At 52.5% G+C, this 18,970-nt stretch overlaps 8 protein-coding genes across 8 annotated transcripts in view; 5 read left to right on the top strand and 3 right to left on the bottom strand.

Moving 5' to 3' along the window:
* Positions 1 to 1,033, top strand: part of Z519_00626 (uncharacterized protein) — a gene marked incomplete at both ends in the record, with an annotated part of 2,720 nt that extends 1,687 nt beyond the window's left edge. The window contains 2 exons of the mRNA XM_016758383.1: positions 28 to 382; positions 456 to 1,033. Of these exons, the coding sequence (XP_016625632.1) occupies positions 28 to 382; positions 456 to 1,033 (933 nt within the window). The remainder of the gene's footprint in view (positions 1 to 27; positions 383 to 455) is intronic.
* Positions 1,034 to 1,957: 924 nt separating this feature from the next.
* Positions 1,958 to 4,990, bottom strand: Z519_00625 (uncharacterized protein; the record flags this gene model as incomplete). Its single annotated transcript, XM_016758382.1, has 1 exon — positions 1,958 to 4,990. One exon carries the CDS (start codon positions 4,988 to 4,990, stop codon positions 1,958 to 1,960), a length of 3,033 nt encoding a protein of 1,010 aa, XP_016625631.1.
* Positions 4,991 to 6,313: 1,323 nt separating this feature from the next.
* Positions 6,314 to 6,835, top strand: Z519_00624 (uncharacterized protein; the record flags this gene model as incomplete). Its single annotated transcript, XM_016758381.1, has 1 exon — positions 6,314 to 6,835. One exon carries the CDS (start codon positions 6,314 to 6,316, stop codon positions 6,833 to 6,835), a length of 522 nt encoding a protein of 173 aa, XP_016625630.1.
* Positions 6,836 to 9,313: 2,478 nt separating this feature from the next.
* On the top strand, positions 9,314 to 9,835 carry Z519_00623 (uncharacterized protein; the record flags this gene model as incomplete). The annotated part of the gene is made up of 2 exons (XM_016758380.1): positions 9,314 to 9,555; positions 9,667 to 9,835. 2 exons carry the CDS (start codon positions 9,314 to 9,316, stop codon positions 9,833 to 9,835), a joined length of 411 nt encoding a protein of 136 aa, XP_016625629.1.
* Positions 9,836 to 10,523: 688 nt separating this feature from the next.
* Positions 10,524 to 11,411, bottom strand: Z519_00622 (uncharacterized protein; the record flags this gene model as incomplete). The annotated part of the gene is made up of 1 exon (XM_016758379.1): positions 10,524 to 11,411. One exon carries the CDS (start codon positions 11,409 to 11,411, stop codon positions 10,524 to 10,526), a length of 888 nt encoding a protein of 295 aa, XP_016625628.1.
* A 1,678-nt stretch (positions 11,412 to 13,089) lies between these two features.
* Positions 13,090 to 14,637, top strand: Z519_00621 (uncharacterized protein; the record flags this gene model as incomplete). Its single annotated transcript, XM_016758378.1, has 1 exon — positions 13,090 to 14,637. The coding sequence occupies one exon, from the start codon at positions 13,090 to 13,092 to the stop codon at positions 14,635 to 14,637; it is 1,548 nt and encodes a 515-aa protein (XP_016625627.1).
* Positions 14,638 to 15,921: 1,284 nt separating this feature from the next.
* Positions 15,922 to 16,527, bottom strand: Z519_00620 (uncharacterized protein; the record flags this gene model as incomplete). The annotated part of the gene is made up of 1 exon (XM_016758377.1): positions 15,922 to 16,527. One exon carries the CDS (start codon positions 16,525 to 16,527, stop codon positions 15,922 to 15,924), a length of 606 nt encoding a protein of 201 aa, XP_016625626.1.
* A 542-nt stretch (positions 16,528 to 17,069) lies between these two features.
* On the top strand, positions 17,070 to 18,194 carry Z519_00619 (AmmeMemoRadiSam system protein B; the record flags this gene model as incomplete). Its single annotated transcript, XM_016758376.1, has 1 exon — positions 17,070 to 18,194. The coding sequence occupies one exon, from the start codon at positions 17,070 to 17,072 to the stop codon at positions 18,192 to 18,194; it is 1,125 nt and encodes a 374-aa protein (XP_016625625.1).
* Positions 18,195 to 18,970: the final 776 nt, after the last annotated feature.

Raw genomic sequence — 18,970 nt, 5'->3', positions numbered from 1 at the left:
ACTACTAGCAGCCCTGAACTCCCCGAGACAACTTCCTCCGCGCCATACGTACCACATACAACTACTACTAGCAACCCTGGACTCCCTGAGACAACCTCCGCGTCGAGCTCCGTTTCCTCGGGACCCTCCTGGGATACTAGCAGCAGCAGCACGTGGGAAGACTGGACGACAACGACATCTTCGGACCCTGTGACTAGCAGCACATGGGATGACTGGGTCAAGACCACAACCAGCTATGTTGGTTCAAGCACTACCAGCTCATCGAGCTCCTCGAGTCCCTCAGGCTTCCAATGGGAAGATTGGACCAGCTCAACAACCGAGCCCAGCGATCCGACAACGGCCTGGGGCGACTGGAGCTCGGTCGTGACCGTCACAATTACCAGTAAGGCATTAATCTCGCCCTTCCCTTCATTTCTGTTGTCAATATGGAATAGTACTGACCTCTGCTATCACAGAGACCTGGACAGAGCCGTGCTCCACGGGTTTCACGACCAAGACCACAACTATCACGACCACCCACTGTGGCTGCACCGAGACGCCTGTTCCTACAGCCTGCATGACGACGAAAACCTTCACGCCGTCGGCAGGATGGCCTTTCAGCACACCGATTGTCGCCAGCGTGCCATGCGCAGTTCCAGCCGGTAGCACCTCACCCGTTGCAGCCACCTCGACTGCTCCAGCACCAAGCGGCGGAGCCTGGGGTGGGCAGCCCGCTCCAGGCGCTTCAACGGTGACTGAGGGATCTTGGGTCGGCAAGCCTGAGTCTCCCGTTGCGGCGGCCTCCACCAGCACCGGCACCGGCGCATGGGTGAGCCCGAGCGTGACGATGGCCACCACATTGACCGTCGCGCCCGTGCCGTCGTCTGCGTGGGTCGCGGCCGCTTCCGCAACACCGGTGGCTCCTTACAGCGTCCCGAGCAACGGCACCAACTCTTGGGTTGCGACTTATACGGGTGCAGCAGGCCGCATGACATCGAACGGCGTTGCCATGCTTGCCGCTGGAGCCATCGCAATCGGCGTCTTCGCTTTGTAGATGACTGATGGCGGTGCGGTCGAGCTAGGGGAAGGGAAAGGAGTTGGGGAGGGGAAGGGGAGCCCAAAATTAACGCCGTCAGTTCAGTTGTGTGAGGGATGATTTGTAAATTTACACACAGAAAGACTTGTGGTCCTCTCGATTACTTACTACTGGGCTACAATCAATCTCGTATGATCTCTGACGGACTGTTTCAACGCCTCCCTTCTTGGTCCCCCTTGATATATGTTATGTATGACACTAGGTACTCAGTATTTCTCAGAGCCGTGTTTGCTTTTTCGCGTTCTTTCTCATCTATTTAGAAAGTCAATTCAGAGCAGACGATTTCATGAATGACGATATTCAATGGCCCCTTTTAACGGCTGGGAGAAGAAGCAATAAAGGCAGCAGGAAAACCTAGTAAGGGACTGAAAACGAAACACAGTTCTATTTCTTTCTCGGGAGACACCTGATTGTTTTCGGAGTTGTTGAGATTGAGACGGCGAGTTTCATATTTAAACAAGTCCACAGAAATGTCTTGTTCTCTTAACGACCAGCCCATACGCAAATTCTGAACGGGACAACTCTGAATCCATTGGGAGACACAGCATTCACGTCATACTATATGATTTTTGGCTTCCAGGTCCCTTTTCGTGATTATAGCAACCGCAAGAACACTATAATACATTGTCAGAGTTTGACCCCCATATGTGTCAATGTACAATGAAGACGACCTGCACACATCTGTCTGCAGTGCAAACCGGCGTACCGCCTCAGTCAATCCAGGAATAAGAATATGCCAGGTGGTCCAGAATTCCCGACACCTGAAACCCAATTACTCTCCCAGTCATCATTTCGTACCGTCGTTAAAGGTCATGCGTACAATCAGTGTATCAGTCAAACAAGAATCTAGCAGTGGCTTAGTAGCCGAACCTGAATATCAAATCATCGGTTCTTTCTGTTCTCCCACCCGTTCATAGTGCGTCTGATTCCAAGTGTCTTCCTAACAACGCCCGAAGCAGTATATGATGAAGAGAGCCCACCATTTCTGATCGAAGACATACTAGTCTTGTGCAGGGAACTGACCGGCTTGGCGAGGACATAATTGGTCAATGTCGTTGCATTATCATCTGGTGCTAGGGACTTCGACCCCGCTGTAGCCCCGGGGGTCTGATTCTCACCTTCGGGAGTGTCTAGAATCTGTTGTTCCCTCTCATCTGCGACGCACGGAGGTGGTGAACTGCACAGCCCAGCATACCGGTTCTTGGAGTTTGTGCTTGTCTCTTTCAGAGGTGCAGGACGTCCATAGATTATGCTGTTGCGAAAGTTCAATTGATGCGAAGACAACTCTTCGGGGATGCCACACTTGGCGATATCTCGGTCTCCACGCTTTTGACGAAGGGCGCCTTCATAGCTCAGATCTCTGTGTTGATCTACCACAATGGTGTGCGGTCTCAATGCATCTGCTGATAGTTGCTGTGCTTGGGCAACGGACTTTGGGAAGAAGCTTCCGATAGTGCCTTGTCCTGAAATCGACTTTGACAGCTTCGGCTTTTTCTGAGGCGGGAGCGGATTCGATGAGGATCTCCTGAGATTAGCGACACCTGTTTTGAGCTGATGGCTGGCAGTGGTGAAGCCCAGCGACATGTTTGACGTGGAGAAGGCGTCGACACTGCTCATGGTGGTGACCACCCTAGAGCCAGCAGAGGTTGACGTGGCATCTTTTCTTGGAAGGCTAGAGTAGCCTCGGTATTGTTGTTTCTGAGCGGCAAGGACCTCTGCTAGTGGCCTGCCGAATTCTTGAGTACCCTGTGTGTCGCTTGGAAGCATTGGCGTAGGTCGGCGGCTACCATCACTCGGCCATATGTCATCAGCTGGACTTTCTTCGCCCTTGATGCCCTGTAAGCTCTTTGCTAGGTCTTCCTGTGACGGCATGGGCCGTCCAAGGATGCTTGCTATATCCTGGATCGCGTGATCATGAAATAATGGACCAGTTTGAGCGAGATGATGGTGGACTTTGGGTGGGAGAAACTGAGAAAGAACGGACTCTGCTTGATCCCGGGATTGCAACACTGGGAAAGTCATTGTGAGAAGAGTCTGAGCTCGTGTCATTGCGACATAGAGCAGTCGCCGCTCTTCATCAGTATTGTCAGCTCGAGAATGAGGAATAGACCCTTCATAGACTGCTGGAATAAATACGACAGGCCACTCAAGACCTTTTGCGGAGTGAATCGTCGAGATGGTGAGGCGAGGTTTGTCATTGCTTTCTTCGGCATTTTCAACATCGGTCGAGAGGACAATATTCGCCAGAAATTGAGCGAGGACTTCCTGACCACCATTGGAAATTTGCTGTTCCACACCCTCAATAGTCGCGAGAGGCTCTTCGGCCGCATTCTGTAGCAGGACCTCAGATGCGTGTGTAATGAGTTCTTTGACGTTCTCGAGTCGATCTTCATGGTCATCTTTGTATTTTCTCTTCAGATAATTTTCAAAGTCTAAAGATTCGACAACGAAATCAATCAACTTCGTCGGAACCGTGGCCGCCGGTTGTACGGTATTCATCTTTTGTCTAGCAGTCCGGATGAGACTAATCAGGCGGCCCAGTTCCTGTTCCGCCGGTTTCGAAAGCCTCTTTTTAGGCTTTAGATCTCCTGTGAGGACTTTTTGCACAACAGCCCAGAGTGAGAGTTTATGTTCTTCCCCAAGTTTGACCATTTCAGCAATCGAAGTCTCTCCGATCTTGCGTGGCGGCGTGTTTATGATTGCCACGAAAGCCTGATTATTGTCAGGATGGCTGATAGTGCGGAGGTAATCGATGATGATCCGGATTTCGACACGGTCAAAGAAACGTTGACCCCCAACCATGCGATACGGAATGTTGGCGTTTGTCAAAGCTCGTTCAATAAGCAATGAGAGATAAGCCGAGCGAAGGAGAATAGCGAAATCAGAATGCAGAAGTAGGCCTCCAGTCATTGTCATCGTTCTCTTGATCTCACTAGCAATCCACAATGCCTCCTCATTAGGATTAGGCAGACGTCGAAGCACCGGCTTAGTTCCATGACAGTGGGTCGCTTTCATTTTCTTCTGGGGACGGTTGGCGTCTTGTTCAATGACATCCTGGGCAAGTCTCAGCACGGCCGACGCAGAGCGATAATTTTCTTCCAAATTGATGACGACTGTTTCAGGGTAGAAAGCTTTCATTCGTCGTAGATTCTCGATTTCCGCAGAGCGAAATCCGTAAATGCTCTGGTCTGGATCACCGACAATGGTGATCTTTCTGTTTGCAGATGCCAGTAATTTCATCAGTTCGAATTGCACGATGTTGGTATCTTGGAACTCGTCAATCAACAAGGCTTCGATGTTGGACACGCAGGCTGGATATGCTCGCAGAAGATCAACACATCGCAAGAGCAGGTCGTCATAGTCCAGTAGTTTGGACACTGCCAATGCCGCCTCATATTCGTGGAAAATGGTTATAAACTCTTGCTCCTTCAGCTCTTTCGGCGGTTTCTTCGGCAGGTCTTCCAGCTTTTTCCCTTTAGCCTTGTGACTTGAAATTCTGGCTCTCGCATTTTTTGGTTCGATCGACAGGTTGAGGCGCTTGACGATGCGCTTGATTATGCTATTACTGTCTGAGTTGTCCGCAATTCCAAAACCTTTGGGTATTCCAATAAGGTGGCCGTACGCGACCAAGTAACGTCGACAGATGGAGTGGATAGTTCCGAGGACCAGCTTAGATTCGAGTTCACTGCCAACCAAGCTTCTCAGTCTTTCCCGCATTTCCCTGGCAGCTTTGATGGTAAACGTGCAACAGATGACATTTTGCGGATTGTGTCCATAATGAGCAGTGAGATAGGCGACGCGACAGGTCAAAGTCTTGGTTTTCCCAGACCCAGGAGGAGCTAGCACTTGGAGAACTGATGCCGGCGAGGTGACTGCAGCTCTCTGAGCGGCATTGAGCCCTACTAGGAGCTGCATTTCGCATGGGGGTCGAGCTGGACATTGATCCAGTGTTGAACAGAGAAAAGACGCGCAGGAACGCGTCGAGCTGCAAAGTGGCGATCACGAAATCAGGTGACCGCATGGAGTTCCTCGCTTCCTCCGGCATTCCGCATTAATCACCCTTGATCACCCTCCTTAATTGTAACAACAGCAACATCAGAAGAAAGGAGCTATCAAAGAGACAATTCTGCACCCACCATGATCGATCGCACTTCATTCCCGCGTGTCTTTATGATACCGCTGCAATCACCGCTATCTGACATCCGAATGTGCGAGCAGGGACAGGAAGTCGAAGGAACAATTGAACGGCCAATGCACCCATAGCTCTGAGCACATTCTAGCTTCCGCGCATCTAAGAAAGACACTTTTGCAATCAGTTGGCCATCCATTTGAGAGCGGAAAGCCCATCATTTCTTCCTCCGCCATGAACATATCAGTAGCGCTGAGAGTCTTTCGACAAACGAGGAGGCTGAGAGGATTGGCGGTGTCCTGAGCTAAATCGTCCCAGAACTCTGGTTGAACGTCAAACAGAGAGCACTCTTCAACTACACTAAAATGAGGCACTGCACCTGAGTCACTTCAAGAACCCACCTGAACCACACCGGGAGTCTTCTCAAAGACTTGTCACGAACCAGCCTGTCTTTCATTCAAACTTTGAAAAATTCTGCATCTGAACATATGAGAACGGGTTCGTCATTGGAGATGCTGGTACAACCATGGGAAGCTGAAGAGCTTTGACTTCAGTTCCTTCAGATTCAAAGGACTCCTGGTCACTCTGGCCAATGGTAGGCTAGAGCTCAAAGCAAGAGAGGTTGGTTTTCTCGTTGAAATGCTCCCATTCAGTGTTTTCGAAGTGAATACGTGACAATGAACCAAGCCAGTGCCCGAATAGACATTTTCTTTGACGCTAACGACAGAATGGCTGAGTCTCCCGAAGGGAGTGAAGAATTGTATTGGATGAATAGGATGTTGCGATTTGGTTCCAGCTATTGTTCTTTTCAGAACCAAACTTGACGGTGAGACACTTCAACCCGCTCCTTCTGATGACTCCCATGCAGAGTACAAATACAGGCTTGCTCCTTTCCTCCGCTCCTGCTCCGCTCATCAGATCACACTGCTCTACAGACTCGACAGACTCAAGAGTCAACAGACTCAACAGACTCAACCTCCACCTACACTCAACAACAGCTCAGCTACAACGACAGCTATATAAATAGAAACCTACTGGTCTTTCCACCGGCGCAACTCTTCAACAACAACACCCTCAACAACACAACGCCTACGTCTTCATTGATCACCATGGCCTCCAACACTTTGTCCTCCAAGCCCACCCAGCAGCTCACCAAGATGATCAACAACGCCACTTCTACCAACCAACTGCAGAAGTTGGATCTGGCGACCGCCCAAAACGGTTCCAATCAAGCCGTCCGCGAACAAGCGGCATCCACCAAGCCAAACAAAGTCGTCAAGCCATGCCCGCGTGAAAAGGCGTCCCTCTTCCACAAGCCCCAAAAGCGAGGCCCACTTGCCGCCATGGCGGCAACCAAAGTCAACACTCTCGCCAACGACAACGAGAAACACTACGACCTGGTTGCCGCAAAGTTGCGGTACCACAAAGACACCTACACTGTCTCGTCTGCTCGTGGCTACGCGCCAAGAACCGTCACCAAAAAAATGGCGGTTCCCCGGTTTCTCATCTCTCCAAGACCAGTCTTCAACTCTGCCTCAAAGGAGCTGCTAGACTTGATAGAGCAAGGAAGGGCAGAGAAACAGAGACAGGAGGAGATTGACACGCTATTTGACTCCGACAGCGACAACTAAGGGGGTTGAGAACAAGCAGCCGCAGCAACAACAACAACAAGAAGGCTGCTTCAACTCAACACACTCCACAAACACCAAAAATCACTTGCACTACGTCGACTTCCATTACTCAAAGGCCAACCTCAACCCCAATCACCACCAACCTTGACCTCAATCATTCTGTCAACCTCACGAACCAAAAACATCCCTACCACAATAGCACGACAGCCAGAAGGGAGACAAGGCAGCCTAGAAACGAGACACACCCAGAATTGTTTGCCTACTTGTCAATTACAAATCGGCGTTCGTCACTTACAACGTTCGCGGGGTGGGAGTAGACCATCAACGGTTATAGCCAACCAACAGCCATCGTCAGTGGTCAATAGCCACTTTCGGCTTGACCCAAAAACTAAATAACAATGCTGCTTACAGACTCCTGTCCGTGTTCGGCGGTGAACTGGAGATGATCCAACCAGGAAGCTTTCCTCCAGATGAAATGTCTGGAGATCGACAAGGACAATTGGAAGAGCTGCCAGAAGGTTAACGATAGAATGTGGTCCCCTCTCGCCTGAGAGAGCTGGCATGAGTGTCCGTGTGAAGACGGCCGCCATGTTCAGGAGAATCGACATAGAGGAGGATGCCGCCGGTGGCAAGGACGCCGTGAGCATCACGAACAGAAAGTTGCCTAGCGCGACTGAACATCAGCTCTATAGCGAGAGCAGTGAAGTGAATGAGGCCGTGACAGATATTGTACAATGCCTTCATTGTCCTCGCAGTTCACCCTGTCTTGTCTGGCCGCGCCCTAGCCGCGATCATCCGAGATTTGTCTTCAATAATAAATGACAAATGACAGTCGCAATAACTGCCTCTGGATTTCACCGCGTGTGGTTTCTCATCTTTGATTTTCCGCCTGTATATATCTCCTCGACCTCTTCCATCTTTCTGTCCCTTCCAACGTGCCATCAAACCAAGTCGAACACTTGTACCCACTGAGCACAAGTCCGAAACATTCAACCTTTGACTTTCCTACCACACCCAAGCCGTCAATACCACCTTATCTCCCCACCTCATGTCTCCTCGTCCCCAAGTTGTACCTACTCGTATTGTCAATATGGGCGGCCGGGCATCAAATCGGAACCAGAGTCTCTTGCAGCAAAACCCTTCACCCATGCAACGGCTGATAGGAAAGCAAAGGAGGGCTCCAAGAGCGGTTCAAATGGCGGTTGCGACGGTAGCCAGCCAGCCAAACGCAAGCAGGTCGACTAGGGCACTCTTGACGATAGACTCGGTCCGGACGTGGACGAGACTTTGCGTCTAGCCGTGATACCATCCGCCGCCTGCTCTCGTGCTGCGCAAGAAAGGCCAAGGTGCCACACAAGCCCGAGAGTGGACGGATAATGCCGAATACCACGGCTTCAGTGACTACTTCTATGCCACCAGAACCAGTCCCACGCTCCCCAACTACCTGACACGTCTGGATACCTGTGTATATAACGCGGGAGAATCCGACAAGCTCCACTGCTTAGCCAAGCATGTGTACATGTCAATCTGGGGCGACGAGAATGGCCAATTCAAAGGTAAGACCGTGCTCATGGACAACTGGTCTCACACCCAATGGGGTCCGGCCGCCTTTCTACCCAATTTGGGCGTCTCAGTTTATGTGATCTGACCCGACACCACTGCCGCCGAGCACAGTTCCATTCTGACCGAATGGAACGCCAGTTTGGCCCGAAAAGAGATCAAGAAGTCAGTTCCCCCCACGATCCCATGTCCGCTTCTGGCGTGGTTTTGTGTGTCTACGAAACATGCAGCCATCAAACATTGACGACCACCAAGAAGTCAGAGGAAGACAAGTTCCCGCGCGTTCGCCAGAGAAGGGAACCAAAGATGAGCTACAACAGCTCGACGGTTCAGCGTTGTGCTACTCCCGTGGCAAGTCAACGACATCCTAAGGCGTGCTTCGGTTCGGCACGATAACGCGTCCCTCGAGCATCTATCACTCGCGAAGCCAGTGTCGATATTGCGAGCAGTACCCGGGTATGAAGTGAAACGGGGGGGTATCTGGGCAAGCAAGTCGAGCTATGACGGATTTCGGTGGAGGAATTCGAACACAAATAACGGGACAGGATATCCCGGACGTCGCTGTGGTGAAATATTTCGCAATGAGGGGTCTCGATGTCGGCAGTTATGGGATAACAACGAGAACCAGTTCTCTATTTCTCTGTACCGAGTAGCTGAGTGGAATTAAACTTTGCGACTATCTTGTTCCTGTTGCTTGATGTCCTAAAATCCCAGTTAAATTTGAGACGAAGTTCCCAGAGGGAAGACTGGCTGGCGGGCCGGCTTCCCCCACTCGACAAACAACCAACCACCAACTGTCTCTTTTCCCCGATCGAACACCTTGCTTCGTCCGTACCTTGCAGTAACTAAGCACACAGCAACTTTGGACCACAAGAGCCCCATCTGCAGTCACTCCCACAGTCGACAACACAGCCTACGATGAAAGTCCTCGCCTCCCTCCTGGCCGCCGCGTTGTGCCTGGCCCACGTCGTCTCCTCCGCCGGTCTCGAGATTGACTACCAGACGCCGGACATTGAGTGCACGCGAAAGACGCAGAAGGGCGACAAGATCGACGTCCACTACCGAGGCACGCTGCAGAGCACGGGCAAGGAGTTTGACTCTTCGTATTCAAGAGGCACACCGTTGAGCTTTGAGTTGGGCGCGGGGAGGGTCATCAAGGGGTGAGTTTCCTGTTCCCCTTTTGCCTTTTCCCTTTTCTCCCTCCCCTTCGGCTTGTTAGGACTTTTGTGTGGCATAGAGGAAGACATGGCTGACTGGGTTGGGAACTGTAGATGGGACGAGGGTCTGTTGGACATGTGCATTGGTGAGAAGAGAAAGTTAACGATCCCGCCCGAGCTGGGGTACGGGGACAGGTCCGTTGGGCCGATCCCGGCGAGCAGCGTGCTGGTTTTTGAGACGGAGTTGATGGGGATCAAGGGCGTCAAGAGAGACGAGTTGTAACGGAAAAAAAAAAGCTGATGTGATACTTATTGAAACCGCGGAGCCTTTTATTCAGTCGCTTCGCTTCGCTCCGCTCCTGCACGACAGTTTCATGAAAAGGCGGAACCCCGAAAAAAAAAAAGAATAAGGAAAAACAAAACCAAAACCAGGTACGGAGTACCTTCCTCAGCTTTGGATACACAAATCTGGCTCATTGCAGGCCAAGAGGTCGACGAAGCATGTCATACACCGGGCCGCTTGATCCGAGGAAATGAAGAACAACCCATCGATACAGGCTTTCAGACAACATTCTCGTTCCAGATCTGTCCCATTCTCAGTACATGACTTGCTGTTCTGCATGTAAATGGCGTGGGGAAACACATTGGAAATGAGATTCACGTCGAGGAAGGGAGAGAGTGACCAGGAAGAGGAGGAGGAATAGAGCCCGTGTGAACTTCAAATGTCATTGATTGCTTCCGATGGCATTGATCGGAGTAGGGGTATCATGAAATATGCCATGTCTATGAACCGTGGCTCCTAGAGTGTGGTGGTGCAGGCCGCGAGTCCCGGCTTTGTGCAGGTGTGACGCCTCGCCGGCCAGGTCTAGGTCATGGGTCCTGTGGCGAAGACTTCTTCGTGATCCTTCAAATCTATCCTTGCGAAACGAGTCCAGTTCCATCCTGAATACCCATAAAAGTAGACTTGTAAATCAATCCATATCGTCTAAACCCCCGCCATTGCCACCTGCTCCGTCGTCCTCGCCGACAAGTATTCCAACCAGACACTCGCTCAACATGGCGTCCCAATTGACCCAGGGGTGAACCTCAATGAACAACTTGACAGAATCCCTCCCCGCGCCCCTCATGATCTCACCCGCCCCGCCGGGGTGGAAAGGGATGTAGGGTGTGATGTTGTACACTTTGCCTTGGTACACTGTCCAGGCATCTCTCCCCTTTCTTCCATTCTGCCGCTTGAGTTGGGCTGGCGTGACCCGAATCAAGCTTTCCCCCGGTGCATCGTTGCCTCGAAGGTGGCTGTTGGGATTGGATGTGAGAGCCGCCCAATCGAGGGGAGAGTGACCCGGTTCAAGGATCACTTTCCGCGAGACTTGCTTGCCAGGCGGCATGATGGAGGAAGTTGGGGCGAAGGAGGCATTCGGGGGAGGCTTGATAGGGGGGACACGGAGCGAGGCGGCTGCTGAGGGAGGAGGTCGGATAAATCCATTGGCGGGTCGAGGTGGCGCAGGTGACCTACCAACAGTTGGAGGCTTGAGACGAGGCGGGCTTGACGGTCTCGCCGGCTTGGATGGTGGCGGCGGCGGAGGAGGAGGCATTGCTCCAGTCTTGGTTATTCTGTTGTCGGCCATTTCCTCAGGTGGTCCATCGTCTTGTGGTTGAGAAGCTTCCACGCAAAGGATCTCTGGTACCTCTGGTACAGGTGAGGCCCCTTTCACCTCTTCGACAAGCGGCGCGACCATGGATTCATGTTGCGAATTTGCAGGGAGTTCTAAGGGTTCTCGGGCGTCCTGTTTCAGCAAGATTCGATAGAGGGCATATCCTGCTATGAGAGTGTAACATCCAGCGGCGAGCCAACCCATTCTATGAACCGACCCAAGGCAATCGAAATGGTTGCGGAGAAGACGTGTGTTTGCAAAAGCGGCCTCATCGTGCCAGAGGGGTTGGTGTCAGGATAGGCAAAGGGGCTCCATGGTGTTGTCGAAAGGTGAGTTGGTGGAAGGAGGAGATGGCATGAAGGAGTTGAGCCATGAGAGCGCAGAGGGATAAGGCGAGGGGGGAAGGAGGGCAGTAAATCAAATGACGGCTATTTTTGGCGGTGACGGTCATTCATTCTCGGCCATTGTACTTCATTTTACGATTTTCACCCTCTTTTGTATCCTCCTCCCTTGAAATAAGGCCCCGTACTCCGTCCGCTGATGCCGAGCGCCTCAGTTGGGAGGATCGAGTTTCACATGTTGCTCCTTCGGCAGCCAGCACATTAGTAAGTTGGTACTGTAGGAGCACCACCTCGCTAGGCACAAGGCAATATTAATAGGCGGCCACTGCGAAACAGGGCAAATCTGGCACTTCTGGCACTTGTGCCTGATTGACATTGGGCTCAATTGTGGAATATTACAAGGTCCTAATCCATAAATTAAGACGCTTCACTCTTGCTCTTATTCTCCTTGTAGCCTCCCTTCACCTTCCTTGCTTTCCGGCTTTGTCGTTCGCGTATTTCTGTTTCTGTTACTGTTCAGTCCCTTGTTTTGTCACCTGAGGGGCTGGATCTTGCCGGAAGCACGGCTGGACACTTGAGGACACACACACAGTGGGTGACAAGGTTGAGACTGCATGCATATTCCTTAATTACTTGTCAGGTGGCCAGAGCCTGCCCAGAGTCTGCCCGGTGGCCAGACTTGAAGCTGACAGCACGAACCAAGCAGGAATCCTGAAGTCATACCTAGGAAGCTACTGCTGCTCCTCCTCCTCGTCCTTCTCGTCCTTCTCGTCCAGTTCCTCCTCATTAATTAGCATTCTCCTCTCTCGTGCCCTCCGATGCTACACACACCCAACCAATCACTGCCAAACACTCGTCTCCCACTGCAACCTTGACAACCATTTCATCTCCTCCTCCTACTCCTCTTCCAACATCCGACTCGCCGCTGAGCAGTTAATTCACAAGCACAGACCACAACACCAAAAGACACGCCCCCCGAGCTCCGACCAGGTTTCAGCTTTCCTCTACCTGACTCCTCCCGATTCTCTCCTCTCCAACTTCACTTCAGGAGATACTCGATACATTCTGCCTCACCCCGGTTGTGGCTTCTCTCGCTATTACTGGCCGACTCCGGAGGCACTAAGGCCAGAGGACAGAAACCCCTCGCATGACCATCCAGATTCCGTCACAACCTTACTTGCACCACACTCCTCGACTCCTCACATCACTTTCATCTTCTTCTTTCAACCTCTTTCACTCGTAAACTCTCATTGCCTGTTCTTTGACGGCGCCCTAAGGCGTATTCCACGACCTTTTTGCACGAGATCCGCGGCATCTCTCCATGTCTCTATAGCAGCCCGAGGCTCGCCCGATCGTCGCTACGGCATCCGTAGTCAACCAAACTCGAGACAGCGGCCATCACGCTTAGCAACACACTATTTCCACCCTTCGTCGGGCTCTGGAACCCTATCTGAACGTTCACTCCCACAGACCTGGACACAGTTGCTTGACTACTGCGGTCCAAAGTTTGAACCCCGTGCATGGAGTATTACCACCATCAAATGTCGTCGCCACCCCACTACGACGACTACAGCCCTTCCGGATCTCAACCTCGTTCTGACCGAGAAATTCCCTCTTTTGATGACCACAAGTACAAACGCCGCAGGATCGAAATCAAAAACATTAGCCCCCAGAGACACATGGCCGACCCTGCACATACCCCAAACAATTCGGTGCCGACCCCAGTCCCGTCCTCGGGCAATTTCTTTGGAAATGTCCTCCACGGTATACCACCCTTGATGCACCCTGGTATCTTCATGGAGGAAGATGCCGCTCTCGAGTACCTTGCTTCAGGCTCCGGCTTTGCTCAAGACTTGCGTAGCATCGACTCTCCCTTCCACTACCAGAACTTTCTCTCGACAGCCCAGCCTCTACGACCCCCTAATCTGACCAGTTATCCGTTTCCACCTTTCCGACAGGACTCAGCCGCCATCCCTGCTCGACCACTGCATGGGAACATCTTCCCAGGCTCCAGGGAGTCGGACGAGCGTTTACGGGAATCTCAGGGCCGTTGGGCAGAGTCTCCTAGGAATGTGACGACAACAAGCCCATACCATTTTCCGGTTGAATGGAGCCAGTGTGCCCCTCCTCCTCCTCTTCCTTCCTTCACCCAAATTGTACCGGAAAATGTCGCTGTAGGCCCCCGACGATCACCGCCAAGCTCCGCAGCCAGCCCGCAAAAGCCACCCACGATGTTGATCCTCACTCGAGCCACCGCAGAGAGTATCAAGGCGTTGGAAGACCACAAGAGGGAATGTCCAGCATGCCAGCTCGAATTCGAACCAGATCATTTCGTTGCTGTCATTACCTGTTGCGATACCCCCATGCACGCAACCTGCCTATCCGCCTGGGTCAATTCTGCGACATACTCCAAGAGCAAATCATGTATGAAATGTCGTAGAACCATCGATGCTAGACGCATGTTGAACAATGTGGTTCCACCCGTGAGTGATAAGACCTGGGATGAGGGCGTCGAGCTTAACGCGCCCGAGTCGTTGAAAGGGGACGCCAAGATTGAGCTTAATGTCAGTGCAAAGCCGGACCGGGCAAGGATTCGACGGATTGGCACCTCGATGTACTATCCAACCTACAGATCAGGACGACCCCCCTCTACGCTCCCCGACGCTCTGAGCCCTGACACCAGGAATGCTTTTCTCCAACTTCGGGAAGAGCAGATGCGAATGTTCGACGAGATGCGACATCGAAGTCGCATGGCGTTCACGGAAACCAACAGAGCGAATCAAGACGATCTGGGCGCGAATCGTGCACTACTTGAGGCCAAAGTCCGTGGCGACGCTGTGGACCTGACGCCTTTGATCAGGAGGTGCGAGAAGACCAAGTTAGCAAGGGACAAGGCCAGAGAAGCGTACGAGAAGATTCAAAAAGAGTTGGAGAGAATGTCAAGAACGCATACCCATCGCTTGAGCACCATGCTGGACGACTATTGGATGGAAAAATATCGCAGTGGAAGAAGCGCGGACGATGAGCCGGCCCGAAGTGTACCTCTCCGAGTGGTCAATGGAGAGCCATCTGACACGCGGTCTCCTTAGATCTCAAATGGTGCAGAGTCATTGAGCCGTGCAAGAGGGGCTCGAAGCCAGCGTAGGACTAAGAGTGCTGGCTTCTAGCGGCAGCACTGCAAGAAGGAATTTGAAAAAGGTTGGAAGGCCAATGGCAATTATTTAAGGCACGACATGTGGCGAGAATGTTGGTCCGGAGTGGGATTTCTGGGTCGAGTTGAAGGAGATCTTTGTGGGCGAAAGCAATGGGCGATCCACCAGAAACCGCCTATCGACGAGGTCGGATGGATCAAGTCCACAGAGGAACTGATTTCGCCAGGCGGGTGCGAGATGGCGACTCAAAAACTTAACGACCAGGATGGGCCCCACGACCACGAACACAGGAGCGGACGTACAAATTTGGTCTCAGCCCACACAAGTCACCGGCACTAATGATGATACGATGCATGATTTTCAGGATTTGCATGGGGAAGGCGACGACGATGATGTATAGGCGCACAAGGGACATATGGTACCAGGCTTGTTGCATTGGAAGCACTTTTCTTTCTGCCCTTCCCTGACACCGGGCTTGGATCCGCTCTCGCACTGGTAAGAAAGACAGCAGCGAGGGTCTCAGTTTCATCTTATTTCCCCATGTTACCAAGCTGTCAGGTGGGCAACCAAAGTCAATATCACGTCACATCGCACGATATGAATGTTTTTTGTACCTATGGGTATTGCATCCGTCCGCATCTTTTGTTACTCAGTTTCGGTGTTTCATCTTGTACATGGACATAGTCGAATCAGAATGAATTAATGAGGACGAAAGACAAGGTCTTTACACATTTCCAATGGGCAACCACCCCACTGGGCATGGATTCATATCAGTGGCGCGTGTCTACCCAGTACAGTGCAAGAGCAAGGTTGGCTGCAGAGGCCGACAACGATTGATGCCTTCCATTTCAGGAAAGGAACTTCGAGGCTGGGGCTGCATTTATCAACTCGGTCGTCTATTGTATGATACACCCAAGCGCCATCTTGCAGATGGCTCGTCCATTGACTCGGCCATGATTGATCTCTTAACCAGGGAGAGTTCTGTTGAGCAACATGCAAAGTACCCAAAACGTTGTCACGCTAATATCCAAACCTCGCCGGCAACGATCCGCCTCCTTCCCTTGGCCGGAAGCCGGCATTAGCACTCCCATCCTTCACGGGACATATTTTGAGACATTTCTTAGAGAAGCCCCATATCGCTGTGCTCACAGATGTTGCATATCTTCTTTCCACAGCCTCCTGTGCAGATGGATTGGTCGCGCTGCAAGACACTGGCTTCCATCATCGGGCAGCGGCGGATCCATTGACGGATAGCAGAGTTAGACCATTCCAATAGCCAGAACAGCTCATTTGGATATGTTGTCGCGGTCTGTTGGAAGGACTGTGAGTGGAGGTGAGGGTGTTTGGCGCCGCCTGGTCGGCCATGTTCTCTCTGGATTGTGAGTTGCCTCGCCCGCCGAAGAAGGCATCTATTGTTCTCTGGTTTGGTTGAGCCGTCTGCGGTATCTCGGCTTCTGGGACATCACCGATCATCTCGGCATCGGCTTCGTCCATTGGCACGCCGTCTTCGCCCAATGGTATCACGTCCGACATGGGCATTGCTTCGTCAAGATGCAGCCGTTGGGCGTCGTACAGTTTCCTCAACGTGTTCTCGTGGATAATCTCCTCGTTCGGTCTGTCGTCGCGATATCTCTTGCGCGTCCGACTGTTCAGGTAAGGAACGGCTTTTATTCGAACAGTGAGATAAGGATGCGTGTCGCTGTTGTATGAGATGGTGCTTGTTGTGGATTGAGGGGATGATGTCAGGGAGGGCGATGAAGGAATTATGTTCTGTTGGAGGTTGAACATGTCCTCCTCAAAGACGGAGGCTTTTCGTTTGCCGCTCATCTTTGCTGAGATATTTTCCTTTGGTCAGATACGCCGGGGAAGACGACAGATGAGATGATTGTGAGAGGACAGAGGACACGGGGTTTATGGGGAGGACGCGTGGGACGTGCGACGGGCAAGACGGGCCACTCTACGCGTCGCACACGCGCGAGGGGGTGGGAGGCTGGGAGCTTCAGGCGCCCAATGGTGAACCGCGACGATAATTAGCTCTGCAGAGGCAGCAGCCCTCTCCAAGAACACGGTACACAACAAATCGACGCAGGGCTAATTAAGAAATGGACATTGACAATTGAGGGCACGTGATTGAGCAGCTCGAGAGGGTGAAGCGTGCTCGATTGCTAGAAAGCCCACCGAGGGCCTCACTAGCCTCTATGCCTAGGGACCCGCAGGCAGGCGCCCAGCAGGTGCTTCAAGGATCCCGATGAACCCCGCTCTTTACCACGAGATCATCGTCGACAACTCACCAACCACATCTCTCAAACGATCTGAAGGTTTCCTCGTATTTCGTCGGCCCATTCTGCTCTCTCATTCCCTTTTTCAAGATGGCCGTGAGGGAAGCCTCCCATGCTGGCTCGTGGTACTCCAGCCATGGTCGACAACTATCAGCCCAACTCGATCAGTGGCTGTCCCAAGTGCCCGAGACGGCCATCATCCCTGGCTTTGATGGCCTGCCAGTACCGGGAGCGAGAGTCGTTATATCTCCTCACGCAGGGTACGCATACTCTGGTCCTTGTGCAGCGTGGGCCTACAAATGTCTTGACCTGTCCAAGGCCAAGCGCATCTTCATCCTTCATCCATCCCATCACCATCACTTAACCACGGCTGCGCTCCCTGTTGTCCACGCCTACGAAACTCCCCTCTCCGACACGCCTCTTCCTCTCGATCGGGAGACCATCGAGGAACTGTCCACCCTCTCGACGATTGTCCAGGGTCGTACTATCAGGTTCACCACCATGTCTCAGGCGGTGGATGAAGCAGAACACAGTGCTGAAATGCAATTGCCCTACATCCACCGCCTCCTTCAGAAGCTACACCTTGATAAGCCCGAGTCGTCGTACCCTCCCCTCGTCCCCATTATGGTTGGCGGGACGAACCCTGCAACAGAAGCTGCTTTGGGAAGGATGTTGGCTCCGTACATCGCGGATGAAAGCAACGTATTCGTCATCTCGTCGGATTTTTGCCACTGGGGGAGTCGATTTGGCTACACCTACTACCTCCCAGACGCACCTAGCCCGGCCTTGTCTCCACTGGTGCTTCCAAATGGGGCACGAGGAGAGTTCACCACGGCCAAAGAGTCGATCAATGAGGACGTCCACAAGGTGCCCACTTTGGGCCACGGTCAACATCTCGGCTCAAGGAGTCAGGTTTCAAAAGGGGGACCACAGATACACGAGAGCATCGCACACGCTGACAGAGCGTGTATGTGTGCCATTGCCACGGGACAACATTCAGAGTTCCTCCGTGTGCTCAAAGAAACCGGCAACACCGTGTGCGGCCGACATCCTATAGGTGTCTTCATGGCTGGCCTCGAAGAGGTGGAGCGACAGAACGGGGGTGAACCCGCGGAACACCGACGCTTCAGGTTCATGCGATACGAACGCAGTAGCGATGCCGAGACTGTCAGGGACAGCAGCGTCAGCTACGTGAGTGCTTTTGCAATCCTCTGAAGCGTGCGTTGGTCATTCGACCACGGGTCGGACAAGGTCAAAACAACCAAGAGCGGTTTATGCCGTGACGAAGATGCATCTCTCTAAATGGGTGGGTGGAGTCGTACCGCCGTTAGGCTACCCACGCGACGGGCGTAATAACGATGGTCGTGTCTGCGTCTGTTCGAGAAGTTGGCTTACCCCGCTCGAAAGAGGTACAATATTCAGGCACTGGGCGGAACCAAACAGTCAGATTGGTGTTCTGGGGAGTTGTTCGGGGGAGATCTTCGTCCGGGGATCCGAGACACGCAGGATTAGAATCTGACGGGCTGGATAGAGAAGACTGGCAGGAGAGGGGAAGGGCTGACGCTTGCTGATGCGTCAGCCAACGCACAGCTCAGATCGGGATCACGCTGAAGATTGAGGAGGATGTAGTTGTTTCTAGCTCTTGTTACATCTGCACGATACTGGAGGCCTGGGGAACAAAACGAATGCTAGGTGAAGCATACAGTAGAAGATACAGCGTAAAGCGTACAGCGCACAGGCGGCACCAGCACAAGCGCATGACGGATACCAAGTCCGCGGCCGGGGAATCCTTGGCGGCGATCTACACCTCCGGACCCACCGCGCCAGGGAGAAAAAGTTGCGATGTCGAGAGTGTGAGCGTCATTGCCCAGAACCTCGACACCCTCGAACACCACTTGCTATGTACGGTGCTGCCTCCCACTTCTTGGTAAAAGAGCGGAGTACAGGGACATTGTAAGCCAAGGACGACCAGGACAAGGGCAAGAGTAAGG

This window comes from Cladophialophora bantiana, assembly GCF_000835475.1.
Source record: "Cladophialophora bantiana CBS 173.52 unplaced genomic scaffold supercont1.1, whole genome shotgun sequence".
Taxonomy (NCBI): domain Eukaryota; kingdom Fungi; phylum Ascomycota; class Eurotiomycetes; order Chaetothyriales; family Herpotrichiellaceae; genus Cladophialophora; species Cladophialophora bantiana.
This window is presented reverse-complemented; position numbering and strand designations above follow the sequence as displayed.